Here is a 20,255-nt window from a genome sequence, read left to right as displayed (position 1 = left end):
CAGACCAACCACCTTTGATTCTGGGTGGGAGATTCTCTGGGCCGGTGGCCCGGCGCCCTTCTGACGCCCAGAACAAAACTGGGCCGGTCTTAAAAGGTGTTGCAGGCGGTGTTCCCTCTAAGCGGAGTTAGTGCGAGCTAGCTCACAGATTAAGAGCCCCGAGGCGCAGAGTGGTAAAGCTGCAGTACTGCAGTCGGAGCCCTCTGCTCACGACCTGAGTTCGATCCCCGGCGGAAGCTGGGTTCAGGTAGCCGGCTCGATGTTGACTCAACCTTCCAGCCTTCCGAGGTCGGTGAAATGAGCACCCAGCTTGCTGGGGGGAAAGGGTAGATGACTGGGGAAGGCAATGGCAAACCACCCCGTAAAAAAGTCTGCTGTGAAAACGTTATGAAAGCAACGTCACCCCAGAGTCGAAAATGACTGCTGCTTGCACAGTCATTTGACCTTTTTTTAGCTCACAGATTAGCCTCCAACTCACAGATTTTTGTCTTCGCGCAGGAAGGACGACCCCAGACCACACGAATTTCTGCAGGAGCTCACAACTTTAAGGCCAGGAGCTCACAAAGTAGAATTTTTGCTCACGAGACTCTGCAGCTTAGAGGGAACATTGGGACTCGAACTTTGCTTCAGACCAACAGGGACCCCCCCCCCCCCCCCCGATTTCGTGTTCCAGAACGGTTGTCTGGGATTTTCCATTTCCTTGGATTTTTGTCCCAAAGAACCCGCTGGTTTTGGCTCCCCTTCCCCCCCCCCCAGCTCTTTAGCGGTTTCCTAGAAACATCAGCTTAACAAATAGAATCGAACAAATAGAATCGAGGCCATTTTCCTGAATCCAAGATCCAACTTGCGTGAATTTAAAATAATGCTCACTTTGCTGTAACAATCATCAGGAAAGATTCAAGTCCCTGAAGAAGCGTGCACAGGAAAGCTCACGTACCTTGAATGCAGCTTTGATGGCCTTCCAGGTGCCCCTGCAATCCAGCTTTATCCAGACATCTTCTAACCTAGAGGGATTCAGGTAGGGTCCCCGGGTGGGTCCGAAGGAACAGAATGAACTGTGGAGTCCAGGGTCACCTTGAAGACCAACAAAGGTTAATTCTGGGTCTAAGCTTCGATGTGCTAAAAGCACACTTCTGTCGAGGAGGAGGCTGCAGATGAGGTGGCCAGAGTAGAAAGGAAAGCGCTGTCAAGTCGCAGGAGGGCTTTCTGGGCAAGAGACGTTCAGAGGGGGTTGGCCATCGCCTGCCTCTGCCTAGCGAGACCTTGGGCTTCCTTGGTGGTCTCCCATCGGGATACTGACCAGCGCCGACCCTGCTTAGCTTCTGAGATCGACCAGAGAGAGTTAGCCTGGGCTCTCCAGAATAAGGTGCCCGGTGGGGTTTTTTCCCCTTTAAAATCTATATCAGTAGTGGCCAAACTTGCTTAAAAAGTAAGAGCCACATAGAATAAACATCAGATGTTTGAGAGCCACAAGACAGGAATGTCAGATGAAGGAAGGAAGGAAGGAAGGAAGGAAGGAAGGAAGAAAGGAAGAAAGGAAGAAAGGAAGAAAGGAAGGAAGGAAGGAAGGAAGGAAGGAAGGAAGGAAGGAAGGAAGGAAGGAAGGAAGGAAGGAAGAAAGGAAGAAAGGAAGAAAGGAAGAAAGGAAGAAAGGAAGAAAGGAAGAAAGAAAGAGAAAGAAAGAAACAAGGAATGGGAGGGAGAGGTGGAAAGAAAACAACTTTAGTGCTAAATGCATTTTTCAAGCCACCGGCTGGCTTGGATAAATGATTTCAAGAGAGAAATGCTTTCCTCCCAGCCGGCCCACAGATAGTGGAGGCTTCGAGAGTCACAATTTGCGCACCCTTGAGCTACAGGATGCAGGGGACGCTTCAGGCTTGTGATAGATCTGTCGCCGGCTGCTCAGCTCTCCCGAATGAAGACTTAGGAGAAACCTTCGTGTGCAGCCCGGCCCCAGTGCGTGGCTAATGGGAAGCAAATGGGACGGTTTCCCCTGGGCCTGATTCCCGGGGAGAGAAATGCCACTCATATTTTACACCCATTCTTGGAAGGAAGTTTGTTTGGAAAGCAATGCGTCTTCCTTAGGAGTAAGGCAGGGGCCGTAAATTACTTGTCCTTATTTGGGAGTCTCCTTGAAGGCAGAATCCCTCAGGAGGCGGGGGGTTGTTTCCAGGATATAAAATGCAATGAAGCAAATAGATCCCGGATAGCTACAGCTTTTTCTACGGTGCCTTTGCTAACCTTTAAGGTACCAGTTGGCTTAACCGCCGGCAGGGGACTTTTAACATGGAGATGGAGTGTCTCTTTTGCTTTGATTAGCGAATTTCCTCCTCCTCCTCTCTCTCTCTCTCTCTCTCTCTCTCTCTGCTCCTCCAGGAGCAGCTGCGATCCTTATAAATAAAATAAAAATAAGCCCAAACAGTTTTTCTCCCAATTACCCATTTCCACCAGGGCAATTCCCCGCATCAAAACAGATCGAATGTCTCCAGGGAAAACAGATCTCTTCCACTTCTGCGTTGGTTTTTTAAGCCTTGCAAAATTATGAATTTTTTAAACTGTCGAGGAAGAAATCCCCGCCCCTTTATTTACATATCGCTTTACGACGAGGAGGGGGAGGGGCAAGCGCGGAGGTGCGAAGCGCCCAGTTTCATTCAGCCTCCACGTGAGCGCGAAGGGAGAGCGCCGGGCTTGGGACTCTGCTCTCTACTGCCCTCTGGCGCCTGTTTGTTTGTTTGTTTGTTTTTTTTTTGCAGCCCTCTCCCGCACCGCACAAACTCTGTGGTTAATTTTTGGCCGGTTTCTTCTCTTTTCCTCCCTTGCAATATTGTATTAAGAAATCAAACAGCTCCAGTTTCAGTCCTAGAAGGGGAGAATCGGTCCCTTGCCCAAAACAGAGCACTGTTGTGCCGCATTAAAGATCGCAGGTTATGTATTCTAGCATAAATCCCCCTCCACCCAATTAACTGGGATAATATTTTTTTTTTAAATGTTCACTGTATTTCTTAGTTCTCTCCTGAAAAGAGATGTTGGGCATAAGGGCCAATAGTTTGTGTTTTCTGAGCTCTCTGACGCGCCCACGCGCCCACAACTCTTGGGTGTCTCTGGATTGGCTCTGTATCTAAGACCTATATCAGGGTGTCAAACATGAGGTCTGGGGGCCGAATCAGGCCCCGAGCAACTGGCTGTCATCTGCTTCCTTCTCCCTCTTCTTTCTGCATCACAGCTCGCTTTGCCAGGCTTGCTCAATTGCACAGGAGCTACAGAGCAATATTTTCTCCACTGACTGAGGCTATTTCCTTGGGAGGAAGGGGGGGCGGGGAGGTCGAGCTTGCTTTACAGGCTCTCTCAATTGCACTTGGCAACCAAACCAGGACCACAGAGGTTTCACAGCAAGCCTAACCACCTAAGAAACCTCTCAGTGCAAAATATTGTTTGTTTAATCGCTGAACTCACTATGATTATTATTAGTAAACACTGGATAAGTTGAGCAAGTTGTACAATTTATTTTTGTTGCACGGAGAGGTTTTTTTAGGTGATTAGTCTCTCAATTGCACAGCAGAACTACTGAGTCAAGCCTCTCTTCCTTCTATTGGCTGAGACCCCTCCCCCTCCTGGGGAAGGAAGGAAAGACCAGAGCTTCCTTTGCCCGGTTCCCTGGATCCCATGGGAGAAAGACAAAGAAAGCACCTTTAAGACTAATGATTTAAGCATGCTTTATTTTAAGGTTTTGTTTTTTAAAAAAAAAATGGTGATTGTCTGTGTCTTTTATAAAGTTTATATCTCTGCCCAACACAGCCCGGCCCAACAAGGTCTCACTTATGTCAAGTCTGGCCCTTGTAACAAATGAGTTTGACACCCCTGACCTATATAAGTCACAATCAGCAGCCTGCAGCAGAATTTCACATCACGTCCAAAGCTTCCTCCTTTTCCTTTAAAAAAAAAGAACAACATCCATCCTAAAGTAAAATATGGGGCAACTCAAAAGCTGTACACAGTTATGGTCATTCGGTCACGCCTAGCTGGGACAGCCCAGGCTAACGTGATCTCTTGAGCTTAAGCAGGGTCCACCCTGGTTAGCACGTGGATGAGAGACCACCAAGTCAGGTCCAGGGGTGGGGGTGTTCCTGTGCAAGCCATAAGAATGTGAAACGCTGAATTTGTTGCATTGTGCGGTCTTTGGAAGCTGCAGTTAACAACCTCTGACAACGGAGGGTCTGCCTCTTGCGTGGTCTTGGAAGATGAGGCTAGAATAAAAATCACCTAGGCACACTCCTGTTCTGTTTTTACTGCTTCAGTTGATTATTTATTTCCATGCCGTGCACTGCACTTTAATGATTAACAGTGAGGTTCCTTTGAAATTAATTGACAAGGGCAGTTCCCCCCCCCCACGGCCAGTCTTGGGTCTGTTGTGTTATTGCTGTATGGGATGGAAAGAGGGAAAGTGCACACATTTTAATACGGAACTATTAACAACCACTTTTCTTTCCAACAGTGAGAGCGCAATTTTTGCTTGTTAAATTGCAAGTGGTCTTGTGCTTCTTTGAATCTTGAACCCGCCTTGGGGGGGGGGGGGGGCTTGAGATGTTCAGGAAGAAGGCAGGTAGACCAATATCCTAAGTGAAAACACTGCAGGGAAAGGGAGAGAGAGGCACTCCTATGGAGGGTCTGAAAATAGGGGGCTATGGGTCCCCCCCCTAAAATATTCAATTCTTAGACAATCTAGAATGCTCTTGAGACAGCTTCCAACGTAAAAAGAAAACAGTATCAAAGTAGTTTATAACACAGGAAAGGGAAAGGTCCTCTGTGCAAGCACCAGTCGTTTCCGACTCTGGGGTGACGTTGCTTTCACAACGTTTTCATGGCAGCCTTTTAATGGGGTGGTTTGCCGTTGCCTTCCCCCGTCATCTACACTTCCCCCAGCAAGCTGGGGACTCATTTGACCGACCTCGGAAGGATGGAAGGCTGAGTCAACCTCGAGCCGGCTATCTGAAAACTCAGCTTCCACCGGGGATCGAACTTAGGTCGTGAGCAGAGCTTAGGACTGCAGTACTGCAGCTTTACCACTCTGCGCAGGTTACCAAAAAATTTCAAACATAAAATACACATGACGAAGCCAGTAATGACAACCAACACTGAAAACAAATGAAACATTTTTTTTAAAAAAAGGTTACATACAAATAGAAATGGAAAACTGGAGTCAAAACCTAGTCCAGGGGTGGCCAAACTGTGGCTCAGGAGTCATACGTGGCTCTTTCACACTTATTGTGCGGCTCTCAAAGCTCCCACCACCCTGTTGTCTCTTTAAATCACTTTTCAAAGCCAAAGCCTGCCAGTGGCTTGGAGAATGAATTTAAAGTGGCTTTCTTTTCACCTCTCCCTCCCTCCTCCCTTCCCCATCTGCCTGCCTGCCTTCCTGCCTTCCAGTTCTCAAACATCGGACATTCATGCCTTGTGGCTCTCAAACATCTGCTATCTATTCTATGAGGCTCTTACCTTAAGCAAGTTTGGCCACCCCTGGACTAGTAGTTCAGACTAAATCAGTTGGGTGGCAGGCGGATCTCTGAGAGGGGGGAAAGTTCCAGAGGTGAGGGCCACCACAGAGAAGGCCCTGCTTCCAGCCAGTGCACCCACTCTCACTGCAGATGGTGGCAATGAAGTAAGTCCTAAGCAGAACATGGTGAGCAGCAGGGCAGTGATCTTGCAATCAGTTCCAAATTGCTGTGTGCCGCTGCCAGCTGCAGCTTCCCCCTCCAGTGCTGGATGAAACCCTGTGGAGGCCCCTAGGCGGTCGAAACTTGGGGGCCCCCTCGCAAATGATCTCAGAGCCTGAGTGCCTGCCCCGCCACCCACAGCCCCCACTGCAGCCTGCAGGCAGCTTCTCAAAAGCCCCTTGGACTAAGCTGCAGGGGAGAGGCAGAAGTGGTGGCAACACCAGCAGCAGCCACATCAAGCAAGTCAGGCAAACAGCAGCTCCGTTGCTGGCTGCGTATACAGGCTGGAAGGGCTGCAAGCAGGGGGGAAACCGGGAGTTGGGGGGAGCCAGCCTGGGGCCCCTAAAGTGCCTACTTGGCCTAATTGTTAATCCGGCTCTGTTCCCCTCCCCCTCTCTTCTTGCAGAAGACAAAGGCAGCGATCAGGAGTCGGACAAACTCCCCGAAGGAAAGAGACCCAGTCCCGACCTGGAAAACCGCAGCCCGCGCAGCAGCAGCAGCCCTCGCCTGCTGGGGGAGGAGAGGAGTCGAGGGGGCAAAGCCAGCGAGATCTCTTTGCCCAAAGAAGGCCCGGGCGAAGGGACCCTGCGGAGCCCTCTGGGCCTGGAGAAAGACAAAGTGGAGGGGCGAAGGAAAGAGCCGCCGCCCCCCCTACAGGAAGGCTCCAAGAAAGAGGCCCACGGGGGACTGTGCTCCCCTGGGGGGCAGCAAGGAGTCCTTTGCCCCCCTGATGGTTCAGACGGACAGTCCGCCGCACCTGAGCGCCGGGCACCTGCAGAGCCTGGCTCTCTCGGGCCTCCACGGGCAACAGTTCTTCAACCCCCTCAGTGCCGGGCAGCCCTTCTTCATCCACCCGGGACAATTCGCCATGGCCCCGGGGGCCTTCTCCGCCATGGGCATGGGACACTTGTTGGCATCTGTGGCAGGCGGAGGGAGCTTGGAGAACGGAGGCTTGGCTGCCGCGCAAGGGGCGGCTGGCACGGCGACCCCCTTCCCCTTCCACCTCTCCCAGCACATGTTGGCTTCTCAGGTAAGAGGGCGACACGCCGGAGAATCCTTGGGGCTGTCTGAACTCTGTGGTCTAGTCTGCTGCGGTCCTTACCTGGGTGGGCCAGGCCAGACTTCTCTTGTTAAGCAGGGCTGGTTCTGGTTAGTACTGGGATGAGAGTTCCACCAAGGGCATCCGGGGTGGCTACAGAGGCAGGCTCTGTCTCTGCCCTGTCCCAGGCTAGCCCAGTCCCATCAGGTCTTGGAAGCCAAGCAGGGTCAGCCCTGGTGAGGACATGGATGGGAAGTCCAGGGTCGCTCTGCAGAGACATATGATGGAAGTCCAGGGTCTCTGCACAGAAGCCCATGATGGAAGTCCAGGGTCACTGTGCAGAGGTACACAATGGAAGTCCAGGGTCTCTGCGCAGAGGCACATGATGGAAGTCCAGTGTCTCTCTGCAGAGGCACACGATGGAAGTCCAGAGTCTCTGTGCAAAGACACACAGTGGAAGTCCAGAGTCACTGTGCAGAGGTACACAATGGAAGTCTAGGGTCTCTGCGCAGAGGCACATGGTGGAAGTCCACGGTCACTGTGTAGAAGCACATGATGGAAGTCCAGGGTCACTGTGCAAAGACGCACGATGGAAGTCCAGGGTCTCTCTGAAGAGGCACACGATGGAAGTCCAGGGTCTCTGCACAGAGGCACACGATGGAAGTCCAGGGTCTCTCTGCAGAGGCACACGATGGAAGTCCAGGGTCACTGTGCAGAGGTACACAATGGAAGTCCAGAGTCTCTCTGCAGAGGCACACAATGGAAGTCCAGAGTCTCTATGCAAAGACACACAATGGAAGTCCAGAGTCACTGTGCAGAGGTACACAATGTAAGTCTAGGGTCTCTGCGCAGAGGCACATGGTGGAAGTCCAGGGTCACTGTGCAAAGACACACGATGGAAGTCCAGGGTCTCTCTGAAGAGGCACACGATGGAAGTCCAGAGACTCTGTGCAAAGACACACAATGGAAGTCCAGAGTCACTGTGCAGAGGTACACAATGGAAGTCTAGGGTCTCTGAGCAGAGGCACATGGTGGAAGTCCAGGGTCACTGTGCAAAGACACACGATGGAAGTCCAGGGTCGCTCTGCAGAGGCACACGATGGAAGTCCAGGGTCTCTCTGCAGAGGCACACGATGGAAGTCCAGGGTCTCTCTGCAGAGGCGCATGATGGAAGTCCAGGGTCGCTCTGCAGAGACGCACGATGGAAGTCCAGGGTCTCTCTGCAGAGGCGCACGATGGAAGTCCAGGGTCTCTCTGCAGAGGCGCACGATGGAAGTCCAGGGTTTCTCTGCAGAGGTGCACAATGTAAGTCCAGGGTCTCTCTGCAGAGGCACACAATAGAAGTCCAGGGTCGCTGCGCAGAGGCACACGATGACCTCTATTAGTTTCTTGCCTTGAAAACTGTACAGGGTTGTCCCAAGTTGACAGCGCTGTCCACCACCAGGACACTGCAGAGGAGAGTCCTGGTTGGGTTGCGGTGAGGCAATGATGGTGGAAGAGGCAAATCAGACGTGTGCTCCTTGGAGCCGAATCAGATGAGTGCTGGGAGTTCGGTACCTGGTGCCCCCCACAATTGCAAAAAGGCCATTCTCACAACCAAGGGCGACATGCAGCCGAGAACTGAGTTTTATAAATTGCTGGGAGCTCCAGATTCGGAAATTGCCAGCTCATGCCTGGTTTACCTCCTCAAGCAATAGCTTAAGCTGGAGCCATGAGTGTAGTTGCTTGCACGTAAATGCCCTGAAACACCATGGGGATTACTTTGGAGTAAAGAAGCCTACAAACTGAGCCGTGAGGCCTGGATTGGAAGCTCCCTTCTGCCATGAACTTACTTAGGCGGCTGTAGGCAAATGGCTTTCAGCCATTCCTATGCAAAAGAGTTGCTGGTGAGAATTACTTCCCCAAACACTTGAAGTTCACCACATCATTAATTTCTTGTCCCATCAAAAATACTCTTCCTCCCCTGACTGTGCCACGGCTTGATAAAATTCTTCCTCTTGCATTCCTTAGCCATAGTTTACAGGCCTCTGGCTTCTATGGGGCTATGTTAGCAGATGTTGGATTTATATCCCACTCTCCACTCTGAGCGGCTCACGATCTCCTTTCCCTTCTTCCCTGACAACAGACACCCCGGGACATAGGTGGGGCTGAGAGCTCTCGCAGAAGCTGCCCTTTCAAGGACAGCTCTGGGAGAGCCATGGCTGACCCAAGGCCATTCCAGCAGCTGCAAGCGGAGGAGTGGGGAATCAAACCAGGTTCTCCCAGATAAGAGAGCTCTGGCTGACCCAAGGCCATTCCAGCAGCTGCAAGTGGAGGAGTGGGGAATCAAACCCGGTTCTCCCAGATAAGAGTCGCCGCGCAGCCACTACACCAAACTGGCTTGGGTTGCCCCAGCTCTGTCTAACCAGTCTCCTTATGAATCTTTTCTTGGCCCACCCCAAATTAAGCCATAGGCCTGCATCGACAAAATCCTTCGGGAGATCTGCTGAGAATTTGCTCCCAGTTCCAACCCAATCAGAATCCAGACTCTTTTGGCATTCTAGCCCCTGCAAGCCAATGGGAGATCTGGAGATCGGGAGATCTGCTGAGAATTTGCTTCCCGTTCCAACCCAATCAGAATCCAGACTCTTTTGGCATTCTAGCCCCTGCAAGCCAATGGGAGATCTGGAGATCGGGAGATCTGCTGAGAATTTGCTTCCAGTTCCAACCCAATCAGAATCCAGACTCTTCTTGCATTCTAGCCCCTGCAAGCCAATGGAGGCAAATGGGGGAAAAAAAATATACCCCCAGGCCCCTCCCTGACTTCTTCCTTCTTTCCACGTACTTTCTGCCTAGGACCCCTCCATCCAAGCGCAGAAGGGGCGGTCATGGATATGGGTGCAGCATGCCCTTCCTCACCAAGCAAAACCTTCTTTCGGTCCACTTCTGAGCCCAGCTCCTCGCCCCCCCAATATATACAACCTCGTAACTGAGAAGGCAGCTCCACAGGGTGATATGAACAGAGGCACAAACCACTGCTGTAAGGCGTTTACAAGTCATAGCGGAAACGTAGCATTTGCATAATGCTTTAGAGCAGGGGTGGCCAAACTGTGGCTCGGGAGCCACATGTGGCTCTTTCACACATATTGTGTGGCTCTCAAAGCCCCTGCCACCCCATCAGCCTACTTAGAGGAGGCATTTCTCTCTTTAAATCACTTCGCCAAGCCAAGCCAGCCAATGGCTTGGAGAATTAATTTAAAGTTAAAACTAATTTCTTTCCACCCTTCCCTCCCCACCATCTTCCTACCCTCCTTCCCACCCTCCCTCCCTCCCTTCCTTCCAACACCTGATGTCCATGTCTTGCAGCTCTTGGACAGCTGATGTTTATGTCCTTCTGCTCTCAAACATCTGACATTTATTCTGTGCGGTTCTTAAGTTTGGCCACCCTGGCTTCAGAGCTTTCCGAGAACTTCACATCCAGTTGTCCTTTACAACAACCCTGCCAAAAAGGCTGAGGGAGGGGGAAGGGTGGAGCTCCAGAAAGGCCTGAGGCCACTTAGTCAACTCATGGCAGAAGTGACTTTGAACCCAGGGCTTCTGGTTTCATGGTCTCTGGAGCAGGGCTTGTTTTGTACCAGGAGCTCCTTTGCATATTAGGCCACACTCCCCCTGATGTAGCCAATCCTCCTGGAGCCTACAGGGCTCTTATTACAGGGCCTACTGTAAGCTCTCGGAGGATTGGCTACATCAGGAAGGTGTGTCCTAATATGCAAAAGAGTTCCTGGTACAAGAAAAGCCCTGCTCAGGAGTCTGTGAGGTGTTCCGCTAGCGCTTGCTTCATCAACTCCGTGACGTTTCAAAATGTCTTCCTTGGAAAGTTCCAGCGGCACATCTGCGCATGAGCATGACGCGAGCTCAGAAATGGGATTCGATAAGGGGCTTGTTTTGCGAGGTCAGGAGCTGATGGGTGCGCCGTCCTCCACGCAGCTGTGTCCAGCTGGCAGCAAAGGCACGGCACATGGCTTTTGTTGCTGGTTAGGGCAACCCATCCTTTCCCCAATAAATGAATGCGGAGCCAACATTTGGGCCACATAAGCGTGGCCACCCAGGTTTAGGTTTGAGGTGGAATTTTTTTCACAAGTTGTTTTTTCAATCACTTTGAAGCTTGGGAGGGGGGCTGCGAGGGGGCTGATAATGCCGGAATAAATGTTAACCACTTAAGAAAATAATTAAGCGAAAGAAAACGTTGGTTGGCCTATTGAAATATACCTCCTCGCATAACTAGCTACGTTTGCGCCCAGGGCAAGAATATAAAATTGCACCCCTCTGTACTTTTATAGCGGTTATTTCTAGTATAAAGGTAAATATATAAATAACAGGAGTAATAATAACACACTGCTTATTTTAGTCATTATCATATATTTTTCCTGTGCCCTTCGGCAATGTGCCTCGCTTGCCTTGCCCTTGTTGAAGTTTTGGTCTCTTAAAATAACATGTGCTGTGCCCGTTGCTGAGACCTTTCGGTTTGGCTGGTGACACGCTCCCCCCCCCCCCCCCCCAGCACAACTCCTCTGCCTTTAAGAGCTGCGTCAAATATATATATATATAAAACAACAACTCTCTGTGTACAAAATATCAGCTCAAAGTGTATTCAAACGTCATAAAATATCCCAAATGTAACAAAATAGCACAACGTATCACCACAGGACGCAGTAATTACAGGAATACAGTAGATAAGCCGCGTCAATTGCTCGTCGCAACTACTGTCCAAGTAAGGCAAAAAATCCGAAATCTTATATTTCCTGAAGATAGTCCAATGGTAGAGCCGGTTCAGTTTTGAAAAACCATTTTGGATATAGAATCCTTCTTCTTGGGACCACTTATACAAAATTCCATTGGTCCAGTAGTGCCAACATTCATTATAGTGATCTTCTGTAGTAATCCCAGCTTCCTCTAATGTCTACGCATAATATGTGGGACACCGCTGTTAATTACCTTCCTTATCAGCATTAGGAGCAAGTTTAAGAGCCTTGCCAAGTTTAAGAGCTGTGCGGCAGGCCGAAATTCAGCAGGTGAAGTTTTATTCTGTTGTTGCATTTCATTTATTTATTCAACTTATGTCCCTCCCTCTTCTGTGCAACAGGGCTCAGAGCAAGTGACAGCAATCTCCATATAAACAGTATGCACAACTTTAAAAAGATTAAAACAGTACAATACCGTTAAATTAATACATAAAAAGAAAGCACAACGCATAGTGCCTCTTATCTAGGGGGAGAATAGATATCTCACCGATTGGTGAACAGAGAATAATTGAACAGGGGGGAAAAAGGAAAGCGATTGGGGGAAAGGGAGGGAGAGAGGCCAACCCGGAGACCAATGCTGTCCAACATCTCTGTCTTACAGGCCCTGCAGAACTGCATCAGATCCTGCAAAGCCTGAATTTCACTCTATGAACATTTTTCTGGTTGTTTTTTTTTTTGCAGAGGTGCAGAAAAAGGCTGGCCAGGGAAAAAAAGGAAGCAACCTAAGACTGCAATCACACACACCAAATAGTGCACTTCCAATGCACTTTCCAACTGGATTTTATGGTGTGAGCTGGCAAAGTCCAGTTGGAAAGTGCATTGAAAGGAGATTGAAAGTGATTTATTTAGTGTGTGTGATTGCAGCTGGTGCAGTCCTAAGCAGAATTCGAGCCTTCTAAGGCCACTGAAGGCAATAGGCTTCGAAGGGCAAAACTCTGCTTTGGCATGTTTACTCAGAAGTAAATCTCCCTCCAGTCTGTCCTCCCCAGGAGCCATATTCCAGATTTCTTGCCTTAATGGGCAAAACGTTTTGATTTGAATGGGATGTGTAGAAATGGAAACAGTCCAGTTACCACACAGAGGAAAACAGGAACATGGAGAGATTCAAAGGCAGAAGTGTGTGTGTTTGGATTAAGAAGAATTACTAGAACCGCCACACAAATTTAGGTATGTTTGTGCAGACCAGGGCTTTTTTTGAGCAGGAATGCACCAGAATGCAGTTCCAACTGGCTTGGTGGCAGGGGGTGTGGCCTAAGACGCAAACGAGTTCCTGCTGGGTTTTTTTTTTTGTCAAAAAAGCCCTCATGCAGACCAGTAGAGCTCTGATTCAGTTGCCAAGGACCACAGTCTCACCCTGATGGCCAGCAAGTGCTACATGAGGTGATCTCTTAGTCGCCATCAGGCACTTGAAAGACCATAACTAGAATCAAGTCCAGTAGCACCGTAGAAAACAACAAGATTTTGAGGGCCTCAGCTTTTGGCAGTCAAAGCTCTCAATTATTATAGGCTTTGACTCTCAAAACCTTCCACCCCCAAAGCTCTGCTGGTCTCTAAGGCACTCCTGGACTCAAGTCTAGTGGTCCTACCGAAACCAGCCCAGCTTCCCTCTGAAACTGTCTTCATGGAAGGTGCCACATGAAGCAGACAAGTGCCATGATTACGCATTCTCCTGCAGCTGTGTCCTTGTTTGCGAGAGCTGGAGCTGAGGGTTCCCTACCCCAAGTGTTTCCAGTTCTGTACAACTCAGAGGTCTAACTTTTGGAGGTCCATGGAAGCAGTCTGAAGAAGGCTATTCTAGTGAACTTGTGACAAGTCAAGTCCTGGCAGCTTCATGGGGAATTCTCACAGGAGCTCCTTTGCATATTAGGGCGCATACCCCTGATTTAGCCAATCCTCCAAGAGCTTACAAGGCTCTTTTTTGTAAGCTCTTAGAGGATTGGCTATATCAAGGGGGTGTGGCCTAATATGCAAAGGAGCTCCTGTTAGAATTCCACCCCTGGCAGAAACCCATCCATGTCACCTTTTTTGCTGAGGAATCCTTGTGAGAGGTTGAAACAGAACTAATGACAGGAGGAAATATTCACGCTCAGGTCTCATTTTGGGCAGAAGCTCACAGGAGCGGAGCTTCAGACCCTCTAAATTTTATTGTGCTCTTTCTTTCTCTCCTCCCCCCCACCAATACATTCTTCTGGGCGCCATTGTTCAAATCCCCTATGAGAATTTTGCTGCTTTTTTCTTTTATAAGAACATAAGAGAAGCCATGTTGGATCAGGCCAATGGCCCATCCAGTCCAACACTCTGTGTCACACAGTGGCCAAAAATTTTATATATATATATATATATATATATATATATATATATATATATATGTATATATATGTATATATGTATATATTTTATATAAAATTTTTGGCCACTGTGTGACACAGTGGCCATATATATATACACACACACATACTATGGCTAATAGCCACTGATGGACCTCTGCTCCATATTTTTATCTAAACCCCTCTTGAAGGTGGCCATGCTTGTGGCCGCCACCACCTCCTGTGGCAGTGATTTCCACATGTTAATCACCCTTTGGGTGAAGAAGTACTTCCTTTTATCCGTTTTAACCTGTCTGCTCAGCAATTTCATCGAATGCCCACGAGTTCGTGTATTGTGAGAAAGGGAGAAAAGTACCTCTTTCTCCACTTTCTCCATCTCATGCATAATCTTGTAAACCTCTATCATGTCACCCCACAGTCGTCGTTTCTCCAAGCTAAAGAGCCCCAAGCGTTTCAACCTTTCTTCATAGGGAAAGTGTTCCAGCTCTTTAATCATTCTAGTTGCCCTTTTCTGGACTTTCTCCAATGCTGTATATTGTATAGACAACATTTTCAACAAAAAATATGACAAAAGTGAAATCCAATAAAATCAAATCCAAAAAAGTAGCGCAATACCTGCACGTACAAATACACCATGTGAGGTATAATATAGTGGGAATAATAACAGCATCTTATAATTAGGGCAGCGTATTAGAAGACATTCTAAACAAGGACAAAACCTTGCCAATATTGTCATTAAAAGATCGAAAAACAGAGTCATTACAAGTAAACCCTAAAGAGGGCTCCCAAATGGGGGGAAACGTCAGAGACGAAACAAGGATTGTGAATACAGTAAATATGATCAGTGAGTCTTTCCATGACGAAAAAGTCCCAGATAACCTTGATCCGGTTAGAAATCGTAGGAGGCCTTGCAGACTTCCAAGTGTGGGCTACAGTGACCTTGGCGGCAGCTAAAAAGAAAAAAAAAATCAAATCCTTCTGGCAGGAAGGGATGTTGTCAGCAGGCCAACGAAACAGCAAAATGGTTTCAGGAGCGACTGGGACCACATCTTTGGAATAAAAGAAACTCCTAAAGAAAAAGGTAGAAGTAGTCCCCCTGTGCAAACACCAGCCGTTTCCGATTCCGGGGTGACGTTGCATCACGACGTTTTCATGGCAGACTTTTTAGGGAGTGGCTTCCGTTGCCTTCCCCAGTCATCTACATCAGGGGTCACCAACCCCTGCTCTGTGGCTTCTTAGCAACCGGGCTGCGGAATGAGGCAGAGACATTTGCCTACTCCTCATTTAAAGACGCCCAAGGGAGGGGGGCAGCGACGGGGAGCAAAACCCCCAGCACCCCCACCATGGTAAAATTGTCTTCCACAAAAACGGTCCCTGGTGCCAAAAAGGTTGGGGGCCATCGATCTACACTTTCCCCCCAGCAAGCTGGGTACTCATTTTACTGACCTCAGAAGGATGGAAGGCTGAGTCAACCTGGAGCCGGCTACCTGAACCCAGCTTCTGCCAGGATCGAACTCAGGTCATGAGCAGAGAGCTTGGACTGCAGTACTGCAGCTTTACCACTCAGCGCCATGGGGCTCCTATAGAAGAAACTACTACCTTCCAGGGATTGTGTATAATAGGGCATTCCCACCAACAGTGAAAGTAAGAACCAGGAGATCCACATAACGTCCAGCATGATGGTGATAGATCGCGATGCATATAAGAGAGTTGTTTAGGAGTTGTGTACCAGCATTGACCTCTAAGTTTTGACCAACTTTCTAAGATTTCCCCCCCACAAAAAATGGGAAAATAATCAAAACATATCAAGCAGACGGATGGAAATCTTCATCATGCCACTGTGGCCACATAGGAGAAAAGTCTGATGGGAGTAAGATTTTATTATGACAATTATGATTCAAGAAGCATTTTAAGGTAGATATAATATAGTACACCTTCCGGTGATGTCAGGGGGTGTGTGGCATATGCAAATGAGTTGTGCTAATGAGCTCCAGCACCTCTTTTTCTACAAAATGACCCCTGTTCATGCTAGACAGACCTTCTGGGCTCTGTCAATGGCCACTAGAGCCTCAGATCCATTCTATCATCTCCTGCAGCTCCGCTATGAAGTTGGGTGGCATGTGGACCACCTGTCTTTTAGGGAAACTCATCCACCACTGCTGATTTTTCTCTTTGAGGAACCCTGAAGAAACCTGCGGGGGACTGTATGACGCACTTCGAAAGCCACCGGGGTTTGGTTTTTTTTTTTGGCAGCAGGAACTCCTTTGCATATTAGACCACACACCCCTGATGTAGCCAATCCTCCAAGAGCTTACAGTAGGCCCTGTAAGAAGAGCCCTGTATGTTCTTGGAGGATTGGCTGCATCACGGGTATGTGGCCTGATATGCAAAGGAGTTCCTGCTACCAAAAAAAGCCCCAAAAGCCACTGAAGTGCCCCCCCCTACCCCAGAGCTGCCAAGTTCCCGGATTCCCAACCCGCTGACTTGCACTGGGCTGGCGTGGGAGGGGGAATCCTCCCCTGATGTCGCCAGCGTGATGATGTCACTTGCAGTGACGTCATTGCACCAGCCATGCCACGCACTGGCCACTCTAGGAATGTCCGGGAAAACTGGGAACTGGGCTGGCGGGGGGGGGGAATCTTCCCTTCACGTCGCCGGCGTGATGATGTCACTTGCAGTGACGTCATTGCGCCAGCCATGCCATGCACTGGCCACTCTAGGAATGTCCGGGAAAACTGGAAACTGATTTTCCTGGACACTCGAGCAATTTGAGAGGGAAAACTCTGTGGTACACAAATTGCTAGAGCGTCCGAGAAAACAATAGAGTTTCCCCGGAAGCTCCTAGAGCAGCCGGCGTGTGACGCCATCCTGCCTCTCATGCTACGCACGTGCGAAAACAGTCCCCTGCCGGAGACTGAGGGGGACTTGCTAACCCTACTCCCCACAAAGATCTCATTTGTGGCTGAGGACATTCAAAAAAAACCAACAACTTATAGGCAGATCATCAGCAGGAGTCAAGACTGGGCTTGCAACGGGTGGTCACATGTTTGTTTCAAGACTGGGTCACTCATCTGGGCCCTCTCGGGGGGGGGGGGAGGCCTTAAAAGGTGGTGTTTTGGAAATTATCTTCCTAAACATTTTTTATTTCTTAATGCATAAACATAGAAGAATCTTTCTACTGGCACACTGTCATGCCCTTCCGGCAGCAGAACTGGCAGGATGGTGCTTAAAAATAGCAGTTACTAGTGGCTTATGTAAATATGATACAAATCAAGTCGCGTCATTATTTCATGTAATGTTCTATTGCCCAGAGAGAGAAGTAGATCATCCCTTGGATGAGGAATTTAGATGGAATGTCTGGGATCTGAAGGATACATTTGCTTTTAAGTGGCTCGCAAAAGTTAGCCATCGTCAAAGCGAAGTTTCTTTAAGTGGCCTTTTTGTAAAGGGAAAAACTTCTCTGAAATTCAGCGAATGGCTTTCTTTTTCGTTTTCTTTTCTTTCTTTCTTTTTTGCTAATAACCGTTAGGAACAGGAAACTGCTGTGTGACTGCTTGAGATTTGTCCCCTACAAGGAACTGTCTGGAAATTAGTTTCAAAAGCTTTTGGATATCTGCTTTTTCCTTTCAAGCCATCAATGTTCCCTGGGCTTTTTTGTAGCAGGAACTCCTTTGCATATTAGGCCACATGCCCCTGATGTAGCCAGTCCTCCAAGAGCTTACAGAGAGCCAGTTTGGTGTAGTGAGAACCAGTTTGGTGTAGTGGTTAAGTGTGCAGGCTCTTAACTGGGAGAACCGAGTTTAAGGACATAAGAACATAAGAGAAGCCATGTTGGATCAGGCCATGGAAATTATTGATTCCCCACTCCTTCACTTGCAGCTGCTGGAATGGCCTTGGGTCAGCCATAGCTCTGGCAGAGGTTGTCCTTGAAAGGGCAGCTGCTGTGAGAGCCCTCTCAGCCCCAACCACCTCACAGGGTGTCTGTTGTGGCGGGGAGAAGATATAGGAGATTGTGAGTCACTCTGAGTGTCTGATTCAGAGAGAAGGGCGGGGTATAAATCTGCAGTAGTCGTTGTCTACTAGGAGCTCTTGGAGGATTGGCTACCTCAGGGGGGTGGGGCCTAATATGCAAAGGAGTTCCTGCTACAAAAAAAAAAGCCCTGTGTTCCCCAAAAGGCTTCCGTACCTAGGCAGGCTGGCCAATGAGCTGTTTTTTTGTGGGCTGGTAACTCAATAGCAAACCACCCCGTAAAAAGTCTGCCATGAAAAGCGTTGTGAAAGCAACCTCACCCCAGAGTCGGAAACGACTGGTGCTTTGCAAAGAGCCCCGTTGCGCAGAGTGGTAAAGCTGCAGTACTGCAGTCCTAAGCTCTGCTCACGACCTGAGTTCAATCCCTGGCGGAAGCTGGGTTTTCAGGTAGCCGGCTCCAGGTTGAGTCAGCCTTCCATCCTTCCGAGGTCGGTAAAATGAGTCCCCAGCTTGATGGGGGGAAGCGTAGATGACTGGGGAAGGCAATGGCACACCACCCCGTAAAAAGTCTGCCGTGAAAACCTTGTGAAAGCAATGTCACCCTAGAGTCAGAAATGACTGGTGCTTGCACAGGGAACTACCTTTACCTTTAACTCTTTGTAAACCTGAGAGGATTGGCAGAAGTGATCTTGTATGGTCTGACAGCCCCATTGGCAAGAATGGCTCAGAAAGCAGAGAATTTTGATGGCAGTTAGTGAATGTTCACAATCGGGTACCTCTAAAATGTCACTAGCAATCCTTAACCCTGCTTGGTTCAAAGAGATGCCACCTACTCCAGCGGGAATCTTGTGAAAAGAAGGGATGTGGAACAGCTGGGGAGCTGAAGGGAGATGTTGGAGGTGGTTTCTGGAGTCTGAACATGTTGGAAGAAGACATCCTATACTTGGAATGCCCATTCTCCTATAATAACTTTAGTTAAGCAACAGGGCTGGATAAACAATTAGGCCAAGTAGGCACTGGCCTCTGGGCCCCACGTCTTTAGGAGCCCCAGGCTGGCTTTCCCCCCTGGTTTCCCCCGGCTTTCAGCCCTCCCAGCCTGCACACACAGCATTGGAGAATGCTTTTAAAGTTGCTTTCTTTCCACCTCTTCCTCTCTCCTCATCTATTTTCCTTCCTTCCTTCCTTCCTTCCTTCCTTCCTTCCTTCCTTCCTTCCTTCCTTCCTTCCTTCCTCCCTCCCTTCCTCCTTCCCTCCTTTCCTCTCTCTCTCCCTCCCTCTCTTCCTCCCTCCCTCCTTTCCTCTCTCTCTCCCTCCCTTCCTCCCTCCCTCCTTTCCTCTCTCCCTCCCTCCCTCTCTCTCTCCCTCTCTTCCTCCCTCCTTTCCTCTCTCTCTCTCTCCCTCCCTCCCTCCTTTCCTCTCTCCCTCCCTCCCTCCTTTCCTCTCTCCCTCTCTCCCTCCTTTCCTCTCTCCCTCCCTCTCTCTCTCCCTCCCTCTCTTCCTCCCTCCCTCCCTCCCTTCCAGCTCTCAAACATCTGCCATTCATGTCTTGTGACTCTCAAACATCTGACGTTTATTCTATGTGGTTCTTATGTTAAGCACATTTGGCCACCCCTGGACTTGAGAGAAGGTGATGTGAAAAACCTCTCCCCAAGACCCTGGGGAGCCACTGCCAGTTTTAAATTGGGGGAGGTCTGAGCTATGAGTCTCTCTCTTGGGGTTCTGGGGCTACCTTGGTTCCAGTGTGTTGTGTCAGCCCTGTAAGATTAGACCAGCATCATCATCCCCATATTGAGGAAAAGAATGAGCCACAAATGACTGCTCCTTGCCTGCAAAACCATCAAGCAATTGACTGCTGATTAAATTTACATACATTTGCCCATTGGCAAGCCCTGTTTAGAGAGATGTTTTAAAATATATGAAAGAATGACTTACAATTTAACAAAACCCTCAGTGTGACACACCAGAAACAAAAACCTTCAGTGTAACACACTGGAACCAAGGTAGCCCCAGAACCCCAAGAGAGAGGCTCACAGCACAGACCTCCTTCACTTTAAAATTGATCTCTGCTTATTAATCAACCAAAGCTAATTTTTAAAATAAAATTGCTTCCAACCTTGCAATGGGAGGGGGGAACTGTGGGGAAACAGTCTTGCCCCCCCCCGCAAAGACCATCCCCATGAAGAGAATTTTAATTGGAAAATTGATATTTTCATTTTTTAAAAAAGCCAAACCGTTTGCAACTTATTTTACAAAGCCCTATTGCTTGATGCTGGCTTTCTTGGCTCTGTGTCTTGTATTAATTCAGCCAACCGCTGAATCAAAGCAATCTGGAATTTAAAGAGTTATAGGAGAGTTTTGGCATCCATAAAATTCCTCTCTGGTTCCTATGAAAGTTGGTGCTGTATTGGGAAAACCTGTTCAAAATTA

General features: G+C 48.9%; 1 protein-coding gene across 1 annotated transcript in view; it reads left to right on the top strand.

Annotated features, from left to right (window-relative positions):
* Window positions 1–20,255, top strand: part of TBX2 (T-box transcription factor 2) — a 54,987-nt gene that overhangs the window by 18,592 nt on the left and 16,140 nt on the right. Inside the window, 2 exon segments of the mRNA XM_060259129.1 lie at window positions 6,118–6,392; window positions 6,394–6,741. Coding sequence (XP_060115112.1) covers window positions 6,118–6,392; window positions 6,394–6,741 — 623 coding nt within the window.

Source organism: Heteronotia binoei, chromosome 18 (assembly GCF_032191835.1).
Source record: "Heteronotia binoei isolate CCM8104 ecotype False Entrance Well chromosome 18, APGP_CSIRO_Hbin_v1, whole genome shotgun sequence".
Taxonomy (NCBI): Eukaryota; Metazoa; Chordata; class Lepidosauria; order Squamata; family Gekkonidae; genus Heteronotia; species Heteronotia binoei.
The sequence above is the reverse complement of the archived record's forward strand: the minus strand, read 5'-3'. Positions and strand labels throughout refer to the sequence as shown.